At 37.9% G+C, this 24,739-nt stretch overlaps 1 protein-coding gene across 3 annotated transcripts in view; it reads right to left on the bottom strand.

Annotated features, from left to right (window-relative positions):
- Nucleotides 1–24,739, bottom strand: part of LOC115223236 (serine/threonine-protein phosphatase 2A 55 kDa regulatory subunit B alpha isoform) — a 114,274-nt gene that overhangs the window by 48,343 nt on the left and 41,192 nt on the right. For all 3 annotated transcript variants that reach the window (XM_029793726.2, XM_029793728.2, XM_029793727.2), the window contains exon 3: nucleotides 944–1,041. In XM_029793726.2, coding sequence (XP_029649586.1) covers nucleotides 944–1,041 — 98 coding nt within the window. The remainder of the gene's footprint in view (nucleotides 1–943; nucleotides 1,042–24,739) is intronic.

The following is a 24,739-nucleotide window of genomic DNA, read 5'->3' as shown; positions in this document are numbered from 1 at the left end:
TCATCCTGTCGGGGTTGATAAAATAAGTACCAGTTGGGTACAGGTGGTGGGGTGTCGATATAATTGATTTACACCCCCCCCCCAACAAATTCAAGATTATTCTGACTACTCAGGTTAAACGGTCTCTCTCAGAGGTCATTCTCTGCCCTATAGGGGAATGCTGAGATTAAGAGGACCAAACTCACCCCATTCTTGCCCTCACCTTCCTCTCCAAATGAAACTAGAAACAGTCAATTATGGTTATACCCTCTAGTATTCAGATTACTATGGAATGTAATACCTATTTATTTACATTGTTTCCAATTAATCATGCCTTAGCTCTTAGCTTTGAGATTTCGATGACGTGATTGTATATTTTTAGAACATTGTAGAGTCGGTGTGAAAGGATATATCTGGCCAGTTTGAACAGAAAACAGGTACAATATGTGGGCCAGATACGATCTATTTGAATACTAAAGGGTTAACCAAAGAAGGAAGTGTCTATCTACAGCCCTTCCAGGTACATTAGCCATGAGTCCCTACCCGTGTTCTTTCAAAGTCACCTTGTGTAGTTACAGATTTGTAGCCCATATAGAAAGCTGGTCAAGACAGTGGACACCTACACTATATCAGCTCACCTAAAAAAAATATCCTATCTAGATACAATCTGGATGCAGTTACTCCATGTCTACACTGATGCTTTTGGGAAATTCATTTGGTACCAGTCAGAACCATCTGAGCAGGTTTGCATGGCTCTGACACCTACTCTTCTATTAGCTTAACCTTACACAATCCCTATGAAAATCTAAAATGTTATTAAAAATAATGCAAGAATATCAAAAAAATTAAATTATGAGCATCATGCTTAATTAGCTAGCAACTACAAGTACAATTAAATACAAATGTACAAAAAATAAATTACACGAAATAAAATGACTGAAAAGATAAAAGAACAAGTACTTACAGATTTGTCATGTTGGAAAATGACAACCCGTCCACCTTTGTCACCAGTGGCTAATAGTTCTCCATCACTATTAAACTCTACACATGAAATAATGTCGGCTGCAAAAAGAAAGAAAAAGAGATTATTATTATTGTTATCATCATCACCACATCAGTAATAAAACATACCAGTCGTCTAACTTAAAGTTAAAGTTAGTATTTAAACCGGCCATATCCGGCCAAAATAGTTAATCTGTTTTATGTTCAAACTGACCAGATCCAGGCTCTCACACCTACCCTACAATGTTATTTTACAATGAGTAATTACACCATCAAGATCTTGAAGATATGAGATAATGCATGGATTAATTCAAATCAATGGGAATCAATAAGCATTATGTTTGATAGAATAATCTGAACACTAAAGGGTTAATGGGCTAACTGAGAATACCTATAATGAAAGGTGTCCCAGCTGTGGCTGGTCCAGTGTGTCAATTATTTCTTCTCGTTATCATCATCATCATCATCCAGTTGCACTACTGGTACAGTTCCAGTGACTTCCAGTCGCCATCCAATTCATTCATCAAATTGCAACCCCTCTGACCTGCTGAATATATGTCTTCATCACTAATCTGCTTGATATAGGGCTTAGTTTGTCATCCTCTGCTATCTCCTCCTTGCGCAGGCTCCCACAAAAAAAACTTCACTAACAATTTTGTTGTTAGCTCTCTAGCATTGCCCTTCGGATCTGATTCTATACTTTTTGGGTAATGTTGCCTAAGGTACATTATGCAAATCATCTAGTATCCGACATTACCAATGTGTGTGAACATGCACGCGTGTGTGCATTTACTACTGTCTCCTTGGCATCAGGTGACAGTTGTACACAAGTGTTACCATCATGTAAGCAATGGCCGTTTCAAATTTCCTGTGAATACATGACTGGCCATAGGGAGGTATTAACTCACTTGGGAACAGAAATAGAAAGTAACTAATTTTAGAAATTTTAGAACAATAGAAAAAAAACTTACTATCAAGCATAATGTTAGATGACAATTAATAGCGAGAGATAGAAAGCAAATAGCAATAAAAGCACTAATGTTGACTAAAAGTATTCAATTCGACTATAAGAGGTCTGATCAAAAACTATCTGGGCTGTTGCCGTAGCAACAGAGCTAAAGCACGCAGAGTAGAGCCACTAGGCACAGATTGAATTTGAACTCTGCTGTGCATGCACACTAAGTTTTAATGTTGTAGCTCACTCCTGCTGTTTACAGCAGTGCTGGGAAGGAAGGTGTGTAGCGTGTGATTGTCACATTGACCATGACAGAGAAAGTTGTCATGTGTGTGTTACTGTCTCCTTGCTTTGATACTGCATGATGGTTATCATGCAAGTAGTGTTTTCTGTTAGCAATATCCAGCGGAAACATGTCTTATCATCGGAGAAATATCTCATTTGGGGACAGATGAGGACTTGCAACAGGAAGAGCATCCAGCTGCAGAAAATCCACCTCAAATTCCATCAGACCCAAGTGCTGTAAGTGCTAAAATCCTCTCTGGTGCTTCTAAGCTAAATCTTAGAAGTCATAAATTAAATCCATTTTTAAAGTGTTTATTGTTAATGTCATTCTTATTTAGCCCCAGGTTAGCCCTAACAGAACGGATCTATCTAAATACAAATACCTCAACATTAAGGGCCTTTTGCTACTAGATTACAACTGCCTTTCTCCAACTCAGAGGAAAATTTCAGTTATCAGTTGTGTGTGTGCGCGCACGCGGGTGTGTGTGTGTGTGTGACATTCAATACATCATCCTTTAACTTAGTTATCCAAATTCATGGCTGCTGGTCCATTTGAGTTTATTTCCCTTGCAGCATGTCTTAGTGAAAAGTAAAATGATTCAAGAATTGCTAAGCAAATAAAGAAACACACACACAAATTTATTTGAACACTGTGTGCCAATGTTTGTAGAGGTTTCCTATTCGGTTAGTACATATGATTTCAACAGTTCATAACACCATCGTAATACACACACACACACACTTGCCAACCAAGAGAGCCACCAGGTGGCTGTTTGACATGGCAGAAACGACAATCAAATCCCACCACAAATCACATTCTATTTTAAGATGATGCAGTTCTACATTCCTCCTAAAAAGACAAGATAGTCACAGCTGGAATGTCTGATCATAGGTCTGGCCTATCAGTCTGACCTGAGGCTAAACATCAACACACACACACACACACACACACAAGAGGGGGGGAGAGAGGGGGGGCTACAAATATTTCTCTAAAGCCCTACAAAACCTTTGGTTGTGTTGAATTAGAACACATAGGCAATATCATCTCATTAAGGAATATAATTATGAAAAGATGAAGTAGTCAAGCACTTGACGAGAAGTCGTTTTATTTAAATGTCTTATGATCAACAGCCAGAGTCTCTAAAAATTAGTGTCACCAGACAATCACAGAGATCCTCTATCAGCAGTAGTGTAGTCATATGACAGCTAAGATTATGCATTTCAGACATGGAGTATAATAATTCTGTCAACAGATTTAATAGACAGCTTGACTGAAGTTAACAACATCTATTGTTGAACAGTTAATCAGCAAAAAAAGTAAAGAAAAGAAAAGCACACATACAGAGTGAGGGGGAAGGCGAGAGAGTAAGACACCATTAAGAGATAACAGGACGTTTTAATAACCTATTTGAAGCTGATGTTACAGCATAAAAACAAAAACAGAGAAAGCATCTTTCATATATATCATCAGAGTTTGTATAAATGTTGATTTTTCTCTTATTGAAACAGCAGAATCCATCAATCACAAGGCAACAAGAACAGATGTTACATAGATGCACAACAATCATGATATCCACTGTAATTTCCTAATACATGTGTAGTAAAGCCATAATACACATAAAAAGGGGGCTTTTTTTTTGTTATATTATAGTTGTTTCCTTTTGGTTTTTACAGCTTAGCTTAAAACATATTTATCATGTCTTGATGTATGAAAGTGAAAGTAGCTTGTACATATTTAACTCTTCTTACAGGATTAGCTAAAATCATTTGTTTACACAGAAGCATTACATTAATTACTGCACGTTTTACATTGCCTCGAATATATTCTCATAGTTATTGGTTTTATTTGACCAAGCATACAGGTCACTGCATTTCAGGTCAATGGAAAATGAGGTTAGGGATAGAGTGATCTTGCTTTATGACTAATTTCAGCAAATATCAATCACACATTTTCTATACACACGGTGACTAATACAGTCAAGGGCAAACTGCAACTCGAGACTGTGAATTGCATGCCAAATGAAAAATTACCGTGAGCTTCGTTTCATGTGGCCTACTTCTCAAAAAACGTTGCCCATGCCTAGATTAATACATGAGGCTCATGTCATGCTTCCATCATTAATTCTGACTTATATCCATTCCAAACTGTATTGGTTTCAAATTTTGGAACAAGACCAGTTACTCCGGGAGAGGGCATAAGCCAATTACATCGATCCCAGTGGTACTTATTTTATTGACCCCGGAAGGATGAAAGGTAAAGTCAACCTCAGTGGAATTACTACTCACAATATGAAGATGAAAGAAATGTCCCTAAGCATTTTGCCAGTGTGCTAATGAGTCTGCCAGCTCAGCGCCTTAAATGGCCCACCTAACGTATTAGCAAACTGGTAACAACCAAACATGCCATAATGTTTGCCCTACTGCCCTACACAACTATTATTATACTCCGCTCACCTCTATCTATTTATAGTCACTACTACAACAGCTTCACTCATCTAGCTTTTGACATACCTCCACTGGAGCCTTTTAATTCATCCACCCTAGGCCTTGCACTAATCCCTTTGTCCCAATTCTTCCTTCCATCTTGAGCATCAGCTCATTACCACACTAAATTACAGATATTTAAACTGAACATAAAGATGGCACTGATCCTAGTAGTTCCAAAAGACCTATGAGAGTCAGGGCACAAACCCCAATTCCTCTAGATTAAACTAGAAAAAAAAACTTTTTTTAAATCATCATCATCATCGTTTAGCATCTGTTTTCCATGCTAGCATGGGTTGGACGGTTCAACTGGGGTCTGTGAAGCTAGAAGGCTTCATCAGGCCCAGTCAGATCTGGCAGTTTCTACAGCTGGATGCCCTTCCTAACGCCAACCACTCCGTGAGTGTAGTGGGTGCTTTTTACGTGCCACCCGCACAGGTGTCAGACAGAGCTGGCAAATCTCTAATTCATAAGCAAAAAGCTGCACTGTAATGTCTTGTGGGAGAATGGACAGCAAATATATCCTCAAAATCACATGATATTGAAATAGAATACAGCAGAGAGTATCACTAACTGTTCATCTGTCAACTATAGTGGTTCTAGATCTTATTAGGAGACTGTATGAATTAGGGAAACTCTAGCTTATGAATTTTTTTTTTTTATGGCCAAGTGCCTTTCCTGTCACCAACCCTCATTTCCAAACAAGGTAATGTTTCTCCATGGCCAGACAGATTTTCCAGGAAGATTTGAAACTGCTTGCATGACACACTTGCTTATAACCGTAACATGATGTGAAGATATGAAGTATAATAATTCTGTCAACAGATTTAACCCTTTCGTTACTATATTTCTGACCAAAATACACCCCTTATGTGTTTCAATTAATTTCTAACATAATCATAAATTTAGTCTGGTTTCATTAAACAACTATAACTTTTTTATTTATCAATATATTAACGTGAATTTTGGAAGATAATTTAATGAAATGTTCTCAACCAATTCTATACTATAATTTTTGTCACAAAGTGACTCTAATTGCAGGTAGATACAGGTAAATTCAACAAAATATAAAATTATTAAAATTTTGTTCAAACATCGCTATAGAAAATGGGTTATTAGCTAATATTCAATTGGGTATACAACAAAATTTTACGATAGAATTTGTTATTCTGGGTAACTTTCTGATACCCATAATAATATTTATGGCAAAATAGTCTTAATTTCATTTAAGGTTATGGGAAACCACTAACTATCCTTTCTTTCGCTTTGTTTACATTTAGCGCAACGGTTCATTTCTGCCGTAATGATTTCAAATAGGCTCATTCAAAAACATAAAAAGAAATAGTCTAAGGCTTTACTCTTCTGGGAAAGTCTGTGGCTTGGTCCAGTTTCTTCAGAAAAATCACAAAGAAACAGTTTTTAAATTTTCACTCCATTCAGGTGCCAATTCATTTTCTTTATCACTGTCGGAGCTCTCGGATTCACTGTTTTCACTTTCGGAAAATGAAACATCAGATTCATTATCAAATACCACGTGCTTTTTTTTTCAGTCATAGAGTTAGATTTATCAAGGTCTTCAGTAGAAAATCCTTCGAATTCAGACTCGCTGCTTGATATAATGAAATTCGTATCCATTTTTTGTCAGAATTACAAATTTTGAAAACACAATAGGAACAAATTTAGGAAAAAAATCTCCCAAAATTCACGGAATTAAAATTACACTTCGATTATTGTACAAAACTGTAATTGAACTGTTTACGAAGTATGATACGTGTTTTCACGAATGTACTAAAGAGATTTGCTCTGATATTCTCATTTAAATATGAATAGGTAAATACGGGCGGGTTTGGGCGGTTTGGTCACATTAACCAAAATTTTTTTCGGGCGGTTTGGTAACAAAAGGGTTAATAGACAGCTTGACTGAAGTTAACAACATCTATTGTTGAACAGTTAATCAGCAAAAAAAGTAAAGAAAAGAAAAGCACACATACAAAGTGAGGGGGAAGGCGAGAGAGTAAGCACATGCAATATATATATATATATATATACATATATATACATATATATACATATATATATATACATATATATATATATATTATATATACATATATTATATATATATATATATAACATAAAAAGGAGTGAAAAAACTACAGAAGGCTTGTGTTAGAAGGTTAAAGAATATATTTAAGTCGTTATGTTAGAAAACTGTTATAAAATTGTCCAAAACAGTTTTTGGACATAACGACTTAAATATATTCTTTAACCTTATAACACAAGCCTTCTGTAGTTTTTTCACTCTTATTTTTTATACATCCAACCACGTGCTTTCACACACCAACTCTCTCACATATATATATATATATATATATATGTATATATATATGCACAATGGACCACTTTCAGTTCCCATCAAACAAATCTACCCATGAAACTGGTCGGCCTAAGGCTAAGTAGGAGACACTTGCCCCAAAGTACTACACACTGGGACTGAACCCCCAAATCATGTGGTTGGAAAGCCAAACTTCTTACCACACAGCCATACCTGTGCCTACACACACACAAAGTGGTTAGGCAACAAATCACAAAACAACAAGATCTTTTAACTGACAAATCAATAGAAATTATTCCTTTTCTATACATCTATCTATGATCACTCACACAACACAAAACAAGACAGAGTAGAGCATTATTTTACAATAGATCAGCATATTTGAGATGATGTAATGTAACAGGATTAGATAATCATTACAATTAAGAATTGTTCAGAGAAAGAGCGAGAGCAAGTGCAGGCATAGCTGAATTGGTTAAGAAATTCACTTTGCAATCTCATGGTACAGAGTTCAATCACACTGTGAGGTTCATTGGGCAAGTGTCTTTTACTGTAGCCCCTGATTGACCTAACACCCCTAAGTGGAATTTGGTAGATGGAAAATGTGCAGAAGCCCATAAAATGTGTGAGAAAGTGTGTGCATGTGGCCTAGAGAAGTAATGGCTATCAGGATCTCAGCTATAGCTAATTGGCATTTTAAGTCTTGCCTGCCTATGCATGTGAAGACTAGGTCTGGCAGACTGTGGAAGAGATCGTCATGGTTCAATGGAGGGGAAGGCAACTGCAGTAGTGTAGAGTGCAGAGAGCAAGACAAGGTAATTAAGTCATATTGATCATCTACTGCACCCACTTCCATCCCTAGTTGCCTGACCTAGTCTTGGCATTGAAGATGGTCACAGATGAAAGCGTGAGGTTGATGGTACACAACCCTTCTTCACTTTAAACAAAGCCTCAGTGCAAGCCATCAGTCATCCTTAAACCTTTAGCATTTAAACTAGCATATCAGGCCCAAATATTCTTCTGGTTTACATCCAAACTGGCCAGATCCAGCCTCTCACACACCTTACAATGTCATTCTAAAAACAAATCACACCTTCAAAATCTCAAAGCTATCAGATAATGCAGGATTAACCCTTTCATTACCAACCCGACTGAAACCACCTCTGGCTCTGAGTACAAATGTCTTGTTTTCATAAGTTTTGAATTAAAATCTTCCACCAAACCTTAGTCACATTTATGTTCCTAACACTAGCTTAATGATAACTAAGTTATTTTACTAAATTCTTTGTTATATTTAAAGTAATTGAAAGAAACACAGAGCATCTCAAAATAAATACAGTAACAAAAGGGCTAATTCAATGTGAGTAAATAAGCATTATATATGACAGAGGAATCTGAATGCTAAGGTTAAAGCCGACTGGATGGTCCTCATTGCTCTGAAGGACAAATGTATACACACTGATATACAATGGTGCATTGGGTTGCATCTTTTTATATCAAAAGGTTACTTTAACCCAGTCAATAGAGATTGATAAAACAAGTACAAGACTGAAATAAGTTGTGGAACAAGTGAAAGAGTACAAAGTACAGACGTTAAATGTTTGTTGCACAGACAAAACTGAATTATATATTTTAATAATTATAATAGTTTCTCCTTCCTTACTTTAATAATTATTTTTTTAATTATACTTATTCTAATACTGTGTGTAGCCTGGATTTCAGAAAAGACCCACAATATCACTGCATGTCATAAGGGGTAGCCAAAGGAGCTTGCACGAAAAGTCCAGTTCAGTATATACCATAGACATAATTAAAATACTATATACATACTGTCTGTGTATGCACATGTATGCCTGCATAGTTAAGAAGCTTGCTTTGCAATTGCAACCAGACAGCTTCAGATTCAGTCACACAATGAGTCTGGTAGACAGCAACTGTGTGGAAGCCCACTGTATATATATATATATGCATGCATGTGTGTGTGTGTGTGTGTGTGTGTAACCACTTGACAAATGGTACTGGTTTGTTTAAATTTTAACTAAGCAGTTCAAGAAAGGTGGCTCAGGGGGATCTATTTGTCTATTTGACAAAAACTTTTCAACGTGGTACTCCAACACAACCATAGCCCAAAGATTGAAAACAGTAAAAAACAAGTGTTATGTGTGTATGGAGGGATAGATAGAGAAAGAGTGAGAGAAAGAATCGCCACTTTCTTTAACTCCCATGCTTATTTACACACACACACACACACACACACGATGCTAATAATATTATAACTAATTATACCTCAAGTTCAAATATAGATTACCAATATGCCCATAGCTATGAGTCACAATGTCAACGTAATCTGAGAGATGTCACACTGTTCACTTCCTAAACATTCATTCTTTAATCAGTATCTTGCCATCATTTGTTGTTGATGTTATAATTACCACCCTTACATTAATTATTTCATACACACACAAACTATTCACCATGCCATATATCAGTCCTCAGTTTTCATTATATATATATATATGCTTAATAATTAGGGTTCAGCAAAGATTTGCTTTACCACATAGCGAAGTTTAGAAATAGCAGCCAAAAAAACGTTAGTTATAGCAGCCAACTTCGGTATGTGGTAAAGCAAATCTTTGCTGAACCCTAATTATTAAGTATTACTTAAGTTTACCATGAAATGGTCCTTTTTTCATGCCGAATTCTACTTGGTGAAATTATTGATTACTTCTTAATTAATTAATTTTACCCTTTGTTATTATATATATATATATATAAAACAATACCCATCTTTTAATTGTATGTATACAATACACGATTGCTTCAACAGATTCACATATATACGCACATATGCAATCCACTACCTTGTCATAAACCAGACTCCAGTTTACGTCACATATAAACCCTTGCTTTAATTGTTTCACACACACCATCTACACCCTGTCAAGCACCAGTCTTCAGTTTACATCACACACTATATACCCTTACTTCAATTGTTTCACACACACACACACACACACACCATCCACCCACTTGTCATATACCGATCTTCAGTTCACATCACATATTACATATATTTTTGCTTCAATTGTTTCTCTCTTCTCTCTTTCACTCTCTCTCTCTCCTCTCCGTCTCTCACACGTACAACCACCCTCCACCTTGTCATATCACAATCCTCAGCTTACATCACATAACAGGAGGAAGATGCCTAATGATTCAGAACAGGTTCCCCCCCCCCTCTTCTAAGTATGTAAAGTGGTTGCTGCTAACCAACCACTCCTAGACAAGGGTGAGCAGGAAGAGAGGAACAATTTGAGAAGGGGGCAAGAAACTTGACAGCCAGCATATAGTGCAGAGCGGAGGGTATTAGAGCAAGTAAATGCTATCTTGGAAGGAAGAAATACAACGCTTGAACATTACTGGAATTTAGGGAATGTGCACCTAAGACTCAACAACCAATGGTCATAAGCCAACAACAGAGCCTCTGGATGGTTGTTCAACCTCCTAAGCATAACAATCAATTCTCCCTCAAAGAACAAAAAAAAAACTCAACCAGTGTATATTTTATTGCACTTCTGCTACAGTAGTCCTTACTGAAAGCCATTTGATGTTACTTATCTTTCATCATCATCATCCAATGCCTACTTTTCCATGCTTGCCAAATTCCAATGGAATTTGAAGAAAATTTTCTGTGGTTGGATACTTTCCTGTCACCTTCCCTCATGGCATTTTTTTTTTTTACTGAAGACTGGAACTGAACAACATTGCTTGTATGACAGTGATGCTTGTTTACAACCATGTTGTTACAACACACACAAACACAAAGGCTTCTTTCAGTTTTCATCACCCAAATCCACTGACAAGGCTTTGGTCAGCCCAGGTCTATAATAGAAAAACATTTGCTGGAAAGTACCACTCAGCGGGAATGAACCTGAGACCACATGATTAGGAAGCAAGCTTGTTCAGCACACAGCCATTCTTGTGTCTTATCTCTCCATTTTCTTCTGTCCTGAGCATGACACATATCCCAAATCCTCCCTGCCTCAAAACTACTCCATACAGGAAATTCCCTGACTCTTGACCCACTGACCTACACCGGTACACATACAACATTGGCTGCACCGACTTCGCCCATTGAGTTGCTCTTATCCCTTACAGAGACTAGAAGGGTTATGAGCACTGCTCTACTCCCCCACCATCATACCAGCAGGATGGAGGAGAGATAAAAGATAAATGCAGTTGTAATTAAAGAAAGCAAGAGGTGGACAGTTATACAGTAGATCGAAGACTACCAAGAGCTGCTGGTGTGTAAGGAAGTGGCGAGGAAGATGTGCTGGTCAAGTGAAATGATTGTCCTTCTGTTCCCATGTGATACAGAATGTTAGGTGGTCAATAATTCTCTAGGGATTTCATGAATGTTCAAGGATTAATTAACCTTTTAGCTTTCAGAATGTTTCTGTCAAATGTAATACTTATTTATTCATGTTGTTCTGAATTCATTCTGAATTATCTTGTAGCCTTGAGATTTCAACGAGGTGACCGTTTATTTTTTAGAATGACATTGCTGTGTTGGTACAAGAGGCTGGATCCAGCTAGTTTGAACATTAAAACAAGTAGAATATCTTGATTAGGTATGGCTAGTTTAATACTTTAGCATTCAGATTACTTTGTCAAATGTAATGCTTATTCATATAATGCATTATCTCATAGCTTTGAGATTTCAATGTGACTATTTTTAGAATGACATTGCTGGGTAGGTATGAGAGGCTGGATCCAGCTGGTTTGAACATAAAACAAGAATATTTGGGCTGAATATGGTTAGGTTTAAATACTAAAGGAGTTAAAATAATGAAGCCTTTCTAGATACAAGTAAACACATGCAAAGTCCACTGTTCTAGTCTGCCAAAAATCACTTAATATCAAGAGTTAATAATGGTAGCAAGTTGGTAGAATCACTAGAATGCTGGGCAAAATGCCTAGTGGTATTTCATCTTTCTTAATTTTCTGGGTTCAAATTCCACTGAGGTTGACTGCCTTCCATCCTTTCAGGGTCAATAAAGTAAGTACTAGATGAACACTGAGGTCAATTTAATCAATTTAGGTCCTCCCCACTAAATTTCTGGCCTGATGCCAAAATCTGAAACCAATCTCAAGAATTAGCAACTTAATTGAACAGTCAAGTCAAAATCTAGGGTTTCATTATACAATAACCCAGAACAGAATTTTGGGTGCCTGTAACCGAATCTGCCATTTGAAAGCAATCTGACTAGGCAGTGTATTGGTTCTTACTGCATTTTCCATTGCATAGTACCACAGACAATAAAAGAGATAAGGTGAAATTGGTTTTGTGATGATGGCCTGTCACCAGTCTCTAATTCACAGGTAACTCCTTGGGAAAATGTTGTATAAGTTGGTGCTTAAACCCATATTCTCTTCTTTCCCATCAAGTTTATAGATGGCACTCAAGTGAGCACAATCTCCGAAGGGCCACCAGTAGGCCACTGGCTTCAAATCAAACTATTTGCACAGGTTAACACATAAGTATTTAAATGGCCATACCTGGCCCAGATATTCTGTTTTATATTCAAACTAGCTAGATCCAGCCTCTCACAATTACCTTACAATGTCATTCTAAAAACAAATGACTACATCATAGAAATCTCAAAGCTACAAGATAATGCATGATTAATACAGTAATGTGGTGAGACCATCTCAACCACCTCCTCCATCTAACTGATGCATTTGTGGTGTTGAAATTGAAATGGGTCAGACGACTGTCTTAACCATAAGAGTGCATACAGTTTCATAGATTCAAAATTGTTTAAACCCCACCCCACCGAGTCAAAATTTATAGACACACTTGAGCCTTGTTTATCTTGTTTTTTAGGGATATCTACGATTTCAATAGTTTTATGTTCAAATTGGCCAGATCCAGCCTCTCACACTACCTTACAATGTCATTCTAAAAATAAAGTCACATCATTGAAATCTCAAAGCTATGCAGATAATGTATGGTTAATTCAAAACATGAATAAATAAGCATTACATTTGACAGAGTAATCTGAATGCTAAAGAGTTAATATGTGCTATTTTAATACAGTAGGATGTTATTTAGGGGAGATTTAGCTGTTATTTCTAGTGGTCCCTTATTCAAACAGCCAGCATGCTTTACTTATTTGCACATTTCAGTATGAATACTTTGCCAAGGATTGAGTAATTAATTTGCTTAGGACAGACAATGGTTGCTTCAGAATTATTATACAAAGTTAGAGAATAATGACCAACAACAAGATATGGGTTACTTTCTTGGTACAGACAGACACAAAGATAATTGAAGAAAAACATAGAAGTGGGACAAGAGAAAGAGAGAGAGAAAGAGACAGAAAAAGAGAGGGAGATAAGTAGACTGTGGAGAAAAACAAAGAGAAAGCAGGTAGAAGGAATTTGCTGAGAAGATAGCAAGTAGCACAAGAGAGAGGGGGAGGGAGAGAGAGATATCTGGTGCTTTGTTGACAATCAAGTGACTATTTCTCTCGGGTCTCTGTACAACAAAGCTATATGAGGCATGTCTAAGAAACATGATACTACATCACAGTTAAACGCATGCACAGAACAGGGAGAGAATCTTTCAGTGAGTGAACTGTATAATATGTGTGGGGTCTGCTAAATATATAGTGTCAACTTACAAGAATGGCAACTACTCATCTGTGTTACCGATTACTTTTCATCCTTTGCCATCTGCAGAATTAGGATGGAGAAGATATCAACATTCATCCTGGATCTAGAATCTACATGACAGTGGAAAGTAAGGGGATCAATGCACACAAACACATTTTGGTATTAGTACTCAAGTTAATTGAGACAGTTGATAGCTCTCACTCATTCACAAAATGGCTATGTTCTAGCATTAGGCATTAACAAAATATTTTTTTCAATCCCACCAAAACCTAGAAGTTCAGCTAAACGAAGGCCCAGTTGTAGGAGAGAGTTAACAGATGCTATTGCCAGAGCAGTTTTATCATTATAGTATCATTAATAATATTAATACTTTCCGAAGGGGAACAGTGTGGAAATTTAACCAACTCCAGCATTTGAGTTTTTATCAACCCTCAAGAGAAAGACAAAGTTGGACCAGTGGGGTTTGAACTTAGGACATAACCAAATACTACAAAGTATTTTCTTCAATGCTTTATAAATTTTGCCAACCACCACCTTTCAATAATAATTCTTTCTACTAAAGGCACAAGGTCTGAACTTTTGTGCACAAGGGCTAGTTGATTATGTCAACACCAGTGCTCCTATGTTAATTATTTTGTTGACCCCCAAAAGAATGAAAAGCAAAATCAACCTCAGCAGGATTTGAACTCTGAATGTGAAAGCAGTTTGTCCAGTGTGCAAACAATCCTGTCAGCCTGCTGCCATAATAACATTTCTATTCTAGGCACAAGGCCTTGAAAATTACATTGACCCCAGTGCGTAACTGGTACTTATTCACCCCGAAAGGATAAAAGGCAAAGTTGACCATGGCAAAATTTGAACTCAGAATGTAGCAGCAGACGAAATATCGCTAAGCATTTCACCCAGCTTGCTAACGGCTCTACCAGCTCAATGCCTTAAATAATAATAATAATGATGATGATGATGATGATGATGATGATGATGATGATAATAATGGTTTCAAATTTTGCCACAAGGATAGCATTTTGGGGGGAAGAGGATAAGTCGATTCCATCGACCCCAGTGTTTTGCTGGTACTTAATTTATCGACCCCAAAAGGATGAAAGGAAAGTCAACCCCAGCGGCCTTTGAGCAAGAGCACAAAAATGGACGAAATGCTGCAAAGCATTTTGCCTGGCATGCCTAACGATTGTTTCTAATTAAGGCCTAAGGCTAGTGAGGTAACTTTTCAATCCATTGGTCTACACATAGCAACTGTTTGTTTACTGTTGAATGTAATCAATGCTTTTCACTCATCAATGTTAAATAATGCAGACACATGGAATCAAAATTAACACACACACGACAGGTATCAGTACAATTTCCACCTGCCAATTTCACTTACAAGGCATTGGTTAACCCAAGGACAGAAAAATACACTTGTCCAATATGTCAAGCAGTGGGATTGAACCTGAAACCATGCTGTTGTTAAGTAGGCTTCATAACTACACAGCCAAGTTTACACTTTATTACAACCAGTACCTGTCTGATAATTAGCATAAAAGGCATTCAATACCTATACACCATCATCAAATAAGATATTCTTTTCTTCTCTATGCACAAGACCTGAAATTTTGGGGGAGGAGGCCAGCTGATTAGATCAACTCCAATATGCAACTGGTACTTTAATTTACTGACCTCGAAAGGATGAAAAGTAAAGTCGACCTGGGCAGAATTTGAACTCAGAATGTAAAGAGAGACGAAATACAGCTAAGCATTTCGCCCGGTGTGCTAATGTTTCTGCCAGCTCACTACCTTTAATCAATTTTCGAACCTCATTGGGTTCTCATCAGGTGCCCACATCATTCTGACAGTCATCCATTCAGCTGAGATTCTTAAGTGGTGGTCATAAATTATTGTTATCCTGCACTAGCTTGACCAAACAAGGCTATCTTAATCTTTCAGCTTTTGTTTCAGATATTGGACTGCTGCCATGCTGGAGCACTGCCTTGAGAAGTTTTAGTTGATCAAATTGGTCCCACTACTTGTTCTTATGTTTAGGCTTAATTTTGTCATTCTCTTTTGCCAAACTGCTATGTTATAGAGATATAAACAAACCAATACTGGTTGTCAAATGATAGCAGAAAGACACACATAAAAACAGGTTTCCACACAGTTTCTGTCTACCGAATTCATTCACTAGGCCAGTGCTATAGCAGAAGATTCTTGCTCAAGGTGCTGCACAGTGGGACTGAACCCAAAACCATGTAGCTGAAAACTGTGCTTCTTAACCACGCAGCCATTTAACAGTTTTGTTTAAGTTATAAAATATTCCCAAGTACACCCATAATATGATGCTGCTGTTGCAAAACTTGTGGTTGTATGCACTTAGGTCAGGCCAAACAGAGTAGACAGTCAGATGAGTGCAAGAGTGCAAATGAAATATTACTCTGCGTAAAGAAACTGTGGCACTTGTGAAAATATAATAATAATAATAATAATAATATAATAATAATAATAATAATAATAATAATAATAATAATAAATAGCATTAAAGAGAATAAGGCGGTTATACAATTTAGTGTTATGTTTTCAGTTGGAAGGTGAAGAGAGAGAGCGAGCAAGAGAGAGAATGAAGGACAACAGACAGGATGAAAAGAGAATGTGTTGATATGCCCCATATGCATTTGTGTGTGTGTGTGTATGTGTGTAAAAATAGTTAAGTAACATGTAAAATTAATGGCTACTATAGGAATGCTAAAAGCCATCATCAAGCACTTATTCAGTTGACGATGGCAGCCTTGTTTGAATATTGATTAGATTTACTTGTGTGTGTGTGTGTGTGTGTGTGTGTGTAGCAGCTCCACCCTCGCATGCATATATATATATATATATATATATATATATATATTAGTTAGTGCTTTCACCAACTTTATACTTCAGAGAATTCCCATCTTAAAATCATACTAGTTAGCAGTAAGGGAAATATTCCATTATGCAGATCAACTGACACCTAACTCTATTGACCTGTCTACAATTATCCCAGGAGAGGTCAGCTTAAACATACACAGTACTCTACTCCACTGTACAATAAGATTATCACTGTAATTTCATTAAATAACACTTAATTAGCTGCATCCAGAAACAGAGAAGAGGAAACAAATCAATTTCTATGAATAGTCCTCTTCTCGTTATATTGATGTATATACTATACTGCTGTCTATATACTACTATACAAGTGTGTGTGTGTAAACACACACACACACACATATATATATAAACACACACACTGTTTATACATTTGTACAATAGTGCACAAGTACCTATAGTTTATGACACAACATCCAATGATGTATAGTTTACAGTTCGTAACAGCATGCCAATGGCTGCAAGTCCGCAACAGGACGCCAGTGACTGCAAGTCCGCAACAGGACGCCAGTGACTGCAAGTCCGCAACAGGACGCCAGTGACTGCAAGTCCGCAACAGGACGCCAGTGACTGCAAGTCCGCAACAGGACGCCAGTGACTGCAAGTCCGCAACAGGACGCCAGTGACTGCAAGTCCGCAACAGGACGCCAGTGACTGCAAGTCCGCAACAGGACGCCAGTGACTGCAAGTCCGCAACAGGACGCCAGTGACTGCAAGTCCGCAACAGGACGCCAGTGACTGCAAGTCCGCAACAGGACGCCAGTGACTGCAAGTCCGCAACAGGACGCCAGTGACTGCAAGTCCGCAACAGGACGCCAGTGACTGCAAGTCCGCAACAGGACGCCAGTGACTGCAAGTCCGCAACAGGACGCCAGTGACTGCAAGTCCGCAACAGGACGCCAGTGACTGCAAGTCCGCAACAGGACGCCAGTGACTGCAAGTCCGCAACAGGACGCCAGTGACTGCAAGTCCGCAACAGGACGCCAGTGACTACAAGTCCATAACAGGGCACCAGTGGCTACAGGTTCGCAACAGGGCACCAGTGGCTACAAGTTCACAACAGGACGCCAATGGCTACAAGTTCACAACAGGACGCCAGTGGCTACAAGTTCACAGCAGGATGCCAGTGGCTACAAGTTCACAACAGGACGCCAGTGGCTGCAAGTTCACAGCAGGGCACCAGTGGCTACAAGTTCACAACAGGACGCCAATGGCTACAAGTTCACAACAGGACGCCAGTGGCTACAGTTTGCAACAGTACACTAGAGGTGCATACAGTAAATCAAATCAACATCAGTATTGGACCAAGGATGAAATGTTACATGAAAAGTGGTTGGGTTTGAATTCAGATTCCAGATAAAAATCATAATCCACCACTTGAAATAATAAACTAGAAGAAATGATATTTTAACATGACAATTATTTAACTGTTAATTTGTTACTGGTATTGCCTGTATCTCAAGAAGTAACATTAGCCCAGTCTTAGAGCTACTGGTCTATAGAAACAGCTTCGGTGATCAGATTACTTTATTCACACAGAGTAGGTGTGAGATGCTGGTTCTGGCTAGTTTGAACATAAAATGGGTAGAACATTTTGGCCGGATACAGCCAGTTCAAACACTAAAGGGTTAAATTCTAACAGGTTTAGACAAAGACAGTAAGGTGTGGTTTGAAACAAATTTAGCTGCTATTTTCTGTGGGTCTAGTGACTACATAGAGACTTCCTTATTGGCTTGTAGGGACTGATGTTTTTCCACTTTGTAGCATTAAGAAAACTGGTTTAGATCTTGTGCATCCATCAATGTCCTTGTTTCCAGTCTTCCATGATACAGATGTCAGCCATGAGAAACAATTAGCTTGCTTAGAATCCAGTAGGGGTTGGTGACAGGAAAGGCATCCAGCCATAAAGAATCTGTCTTAACAGACTCCATCTAATTAAGGCAAGCATGGAAACGTAGACATTAAAATGATAATGATGGTGATGATATGAAACAGTGAATGAATGAAAGAATACTGGGATGAAGGACTTGTAATATCTTCATTATTGCATACTATTTTTCTTTTATTCTTTTGTTTCAGTCATTTGACTGTGGCTATGCTGGAGCACTGCCTTTAGTCAAACAAATCCACCTCAGGACTTATTCTTTGTAAGCCTAGTACTTATTCTATCGGTCTGTTTTTGCCAGACCACTAAGTTATGGGAACGTAAACACACCAACATCAGCTGTCAAGCGATGGTGTGGGACAAAGACACAAATACACACGACGGGCTTCTTTCAGTTTCTGTCTACCAAATCCACTCACAAGGCTTTGGGCAGCCCAAAGCTATAGTAGAAGAGACTTGTCCAAGGTGCCACACAGTGGGACTGAACCCGGAACTTTATCATTTACTGTTTGTTAATTAGGTGACAAACTGGTAGAACCGTTACCTCACCAGACAAAATGCTTAGTGACATTTCCTCTGGCTATGGACCTTGTGGGTTCAACTTTGCCTTTCATCTTTTCAGAGTCAACAAAATAAGTATCAGCTGAGTATTGGGGTCAATGCAATCGACTAAGCCAACCCACCGAAACTGTTGGCCTTGTATCAAAGCTGAACCCATTATTGTATTCTATATTATATATTAGTCATAAATGCTGTGTCATACCTTCAATTTGTATGCTTGTAAAATTTTGTAAGAAAATAAAAGACAATCGTTATGAGAAAGTTGTTTAATATACAACAATACTCAGTTTGCTAAATACGTCAGCTTTGGGGGTGGGGTTAAACAATAGGTTACAGACAGTTTTTATGGGCCATGGTTCACAGAGAAAAAACAAATTTCATGCAAAATGAACCGTTCAATGAAAACACAGAAACTGAAAGACTAAATGCAAAACAGTCTTTGAATAGTTGTTGCTACCATAGTGACACATTCTGTTAGTGTGTGTGTGTGTGTGTGTGTGTGTGTGTGCAAGAGCATGCACATGAGAATGTGCAGATATTGCCTCAGGGGGAACTTTGACCTAATTTTGCTTTGTTTTTTTTTGTTTTTTTATTTTTTTGGTTTGTGTGTGTTCTTTATATACCATTCTGAGATGAATTTTGATTTGTGTGGCAATTTTGGTAAATCCTTGCTGAGAAATTGCGGTATTGTTCAGGACAAAGATACATTGACATTTATAAGTATAGATTATCAACAGAACATATTCATTTCCTGATGCCACTTCATCATGCAGTCTACCATGCCATTTTGCCATTTAACACTTGAGCATGAAGTCCGACTCACTCTAATCTTAAACCCTAACCAGTAACCCTTAATCCCAACCCAGATCAAGATATGACACAGAGTAAACTATAAATACAGCAGTAAACTCCATGCTAAAATAGCATCCATTTCCTTCTCTACTTTGTCCTTTACCTATAGTTCTCACATACACACACCTGCTATATTTATGGTAGACTAATACTGCCCAGTTTAACATCACCACCTGGTCCTTGATTGCCTTTAGCAGAGTTCATTTTGACCACATGTCCAGTTACCTTGCAGCCCCAGTTTTCCTGCAGATGTGAAGAGATCAGCCATCAACTGCATCCATCAGTAACCATTGCTAACGCGATTCATTTTACACAAGAGTCTTACTTACTCAGGTCTGTCGCAAGACCCAAGACTTGTAAGGCCAGAGCTTAGCCCACTTTCCATGGTATGTAAGTGACATAACTTAAGTTACAACACTACCCACTGAGCAGGACACCAGTCCATCGCAGAGTTAACTTCTTAGCTATTGCAGGAGCACATTTACAGCTGAATGAGCAAGCGTAACATGAAATGAAGCGTTTTGCCCAAGAACACAATGCACTGTTCATTCTAGGAATTGAAACCATGATCTTATGATAATGAATGCAACACCCTAACCACAAAGGAGAAATGGTTAGAGATGGAATAAAAGTGACTGTAGCAAGTGATGGTGGAAGATAGGAGTGGCTCAGAATGATGATAAGATATGTAAGGCCTCTGGCAGTGATTGCACATAACTGGCACTGGAACTCTGTTGCTTATGACGACGAGGGTCCCAGCTGCTCTTGAGATTAATGTGCAAGTGGCTGAGCACTCCACAGACACGTGTATCTCCTTCACATACTTCTCAGGGAGATCCAGTGTGACACAGAGTGTGATATGGCTGGCCCTTTGAAATACAGGTACGGCTTATTTTTGTTAGCTGAGTGAACTGGAGTACCGTGAAATAGTGTCTTGCTCAAGGACACAATGTGTCGCCAGGAATTGAACTCATGACCCTTCAACTGTGAGCCAAATGCCCTAACCACTAAACCACATGCCTTCACAATTGCAGATAACAGAGGTGTTAAAGGATAGAAATAATAGTTTCAAATTTTAGCACAATGCCAGCAATGGGTGGGAGAGGGCAGAAGTTATTTGACGACATCGACCCGTTTTTAACCTTTATTTTATTGACCCCCAAAAGGATGAAAAGCAAAGTTGACCCCAGAAAAGTAAATAACAAAAAGAAATATGGATCTTTGTGGCTATCATCACTGTCTACAATTTTGTTCCAATTGTTTTCTAATTTGGTAAATGGATTAATTATGAAAATGAAATTCATTTTCCCCATAAATTTATTATTTCTAAGTTATTAGCCCTTAAATTTTGCAAAATTTGAGTATTTCGGCCAATCAGAAGCAGGTATCTTACACATCACTGTGAAGTTCTGTTAGCATAGTAAGTAAAGAAGCACCACAAGTTCCATAGTTGATTGCAAAGAACTCTGTTTCCATAGTAACCAAAGATGCTGTGCATGCGCACAAGAAGTGTATCCACCACATGTTCTATAAGTGTTTATTTTCTTAACAGTAGGAATTCAATTCTAGAACATTTTTCACTGTTTACTGTAGCTAGTTTAATGTTTTGACTTGCCGGTGCCCCCCCCCCTTCTTGCTACTGTGACAGGTGATGGAAGAGGCAGCAAAACGCACTGTTTTCTGATTGGCTGAAAATGCTGAAAAATATCAACCTCTGAACACCTGTAACAGTTTTGCAAAATTTTTCTGTAATAAATGAATAACAAATTCAGATTCAGCATAAAAAATTTAAAATTTCTTCTAAAGATTTTGACATGGCGCAGGAGTGGCGGTGTGGTAAGTAGTTTGCTTACCAATCACACGGTTCCGGGTTCAGTCCCACTGCACGGTACCTTGGGCAAGTGTCTTCTACTATAGCCTCGGGCCGACCAAAGCCTTGTGAGTGGATTTGGTAGGTGGAAACTGAAAGAAGCCTGTCGTATGTGTGTGTGTGTGTGTATGTTTGTGTGTCTGTGTTTGTCCCCCCAACATCGCTTGACAACCGATGCTGGTGTGTTTACATCGCCGTAACTTAGCGGTTCGGCAAAAGAGACCGATAGAATAAGTACTAGGCTTACAAAAAATAAGTCCTAGGGTCGATTTGCTCGACTAAAAGGCGGTGCTCCAGCATGGCCGCAGTCAAATGACTGAAACAAGTAAAAGAGTAAAGAGAGTATGCAGTGATGAAAACCACAAAGATCCAAAACTACTGCTAAGCGCTTTGTCCAATGTGCCAACAACTCTGCCAGCCCACCATGTTAACCCTTTAGTGTTCAGATTATTCTATCAAACATAATGCTTATTGATTCCCATTGATTTGAATTAATCATGCATTATCTCATATCTTCAAGATCTTGATAGTGTAATTACTTAATGTAGAATAACATTGTAGGGTAGGTGTGAGGGCCTGGATCTGGTCAGTTTGAACATAAAACAGATTAGCTATTTTGGCCGGATATGGCCGGTTTAAATACTAAAGAGTTAATGAGAGTAGAAAATGAAAAGGCCCAATGCAACAGTAAAAGTTTTCTAAACTAACTGAAATCACTACATCAAACTGTAGCAGGATATGACAAGACAACCCTGTTGACATCATATCAACACTTAAGTGCTGACGATAATGACAATGATGGTGAAAGATTCATAAAAAAAATTTTTTAATTTTGGAAAAAACCTAATAATTATAAAAAGCACACTGTTTAGAATAAATGAAACGAGAAAACAAAAACTGAATCACTTAGCCCTCTCTCTCTTTCCCATACTACCTCAACATCATTGCAATTATACTGAGTGATTAGTCAGACACTATTAACAAAGCTATAAATGCTACATTTAATAAAACAAAATTATGGTTTATATATTAATGAGAAAAAGTTTAAAGAAGTAAGACTGAAAAATTATAGAAATTTAAGAAACACCAAGATATTATGATGATGATGATGATCCTTTCTACAACAGGCATACAGCCTGGAATTTTGGGTGGGGGGCTTAAGTCAATTACATTGACCCAGTACTCAACTGGTACTTATTTTATCAACACCGAGAGGATGAAAGGGAAAGTCAACCTTGACAGCATTTGAACTTAAAACAAAGACAGATGAAGTGCCACTAAGCATTTTGTCCAGAGTGCTAAAAGGCTCTGCCAGTTCATTGCCTTATTATTATTATTATTTATTTATTTATTTATTTATTTATTTTGCCCATCGCTACATTCTGAGTTCAAATTCTGCCAATTTTGGTGGGGTCGATAAAATAAGAACCAGTTGAACACTGGGGTCATCCCCTCAGCCAAAATTGCTGCCTTTGTTGCAAAATTTGAAACCATTATCATAATAATAATGATAATAGTCCTTTCTACTGTAAGTACAAGGCCTCATATTTGAGGGAAGGGATTAAGTCGATTACATCGACCTCAGTGCGCAACTGGGACTTAATTTATCAACCCCGGAAGGACGAAAGGCAAATTCTACCTCGGTGGAATTTGAACTCAGAACATAGTGGCATATGAAATACTGCTAAGCATTTTGCCCAGTGTGCTAACGATTCTGCCAACTTGCTGCCTTTGTTGTGATAATAATAACAGACGAATAATAATAATGGTTTCAAATTTTGCCACAAGGGCAGGAATTTGGGGGAAGGGGTTAAATCGATTACATTGACCCCCAATGTACAACTGGTACTTATTTTATCGACTCTGAAAGGATGAAAGGCAAAGTCTATCTTGGCGGAATTTGAACTCAGAACGTAGCAGCAGATGAAATACCGCTAAGCTTTTTTCCCAGGTTACTAACAATTCTGCCAGCTCACCACCTCAATAATAATGATGATGATTTTAATAATAATAATAATTTCTCTCTATTATGGGCACATGTGTGACTATTGTGAATGCTATGTCAATTTTGTAACAGCAGATGCAATCCAAAAAGCCAAAATGTTTTAAAAAAGCAGATAATTTGTGAAAGTGTTTGAAGGAAGTCTCAACTACTCCAGTATCAGGAAAAGCATGAATTGGTAAATGAAATATTCAGCTGCTTCAATTTATTTGCCCATAAAACAAGAGTCTAAGAGAAATGAAGTTTTGTTCTATGGGGAAATAAAATTGTCGTCTATTTTGTGCTAAGAACAAAAGTGCATTACCACCATGAGTGTTACATTGGAATGGAAAGAAAAACGAAAGAAAAACTAAGAAACATTCAAGTAGAAAAGAAGAACAGCCCAACAGCAACAAAAATATAGTTAAAAATGAAGAAATTATTTATATATATATACTATATATATAGTAGTTGAGTGAATTATCCTACCGATACCCGGGTAGCAAATTCACGTCAGAAAACACGGTTGAAGCTACATGCCAAGGGCAGATATCACGTGCTTTCGTGTGGAAATTTGTGTGTTTTTTTAAATAAATAAACGAAAGAATGGAGTCGAACGACGATTTAACAAAATATATATATATATAGGCACAGGCATGGCTGTGCGGTAAAATGCTTGCTTCCCAACCACTTGGTCACGGGTGGAGTCTCACTGCATGGCACCTTGTGTGTGTGTGTGTGTTTTTTTTGTCTCTTTTGCGAAACTGCTACGTTACAGAGGATGTAAACAAACCAACATCAGTTGTCAAGCAGTAGAAAGAACCAACCACAAACGGAAACGCGCGCACAATAATCTTTCACAGTTTTCATCTACCAAATTCACTCACAAAGCATTGGTCAGCTTGAAGTCATGGTAGATGCTGTGCAGTGGATGTGAACCCAAAGCCATGAGATTACAAAGTGACCTT

Source organism: Octopus sinensis, linkage group LG22 (genome assembly GCF_006345805.1).
Source record: "Octopus sinensis linkage group LG22, ASM634580v1, whole genome shotgun sequence".
NCBI classification, from domain to species: domain Eukaryota; kingdom Metazoa; phylum Mollusca; class Cephalopoda; order Octopoda; family Octopodidae; genus Octopus; species Octopus sinensis.
Note: the sequence above shows the minus strand (reverse complement) of the source record. Positions and strands in the feature narration are given on the sequence as shown.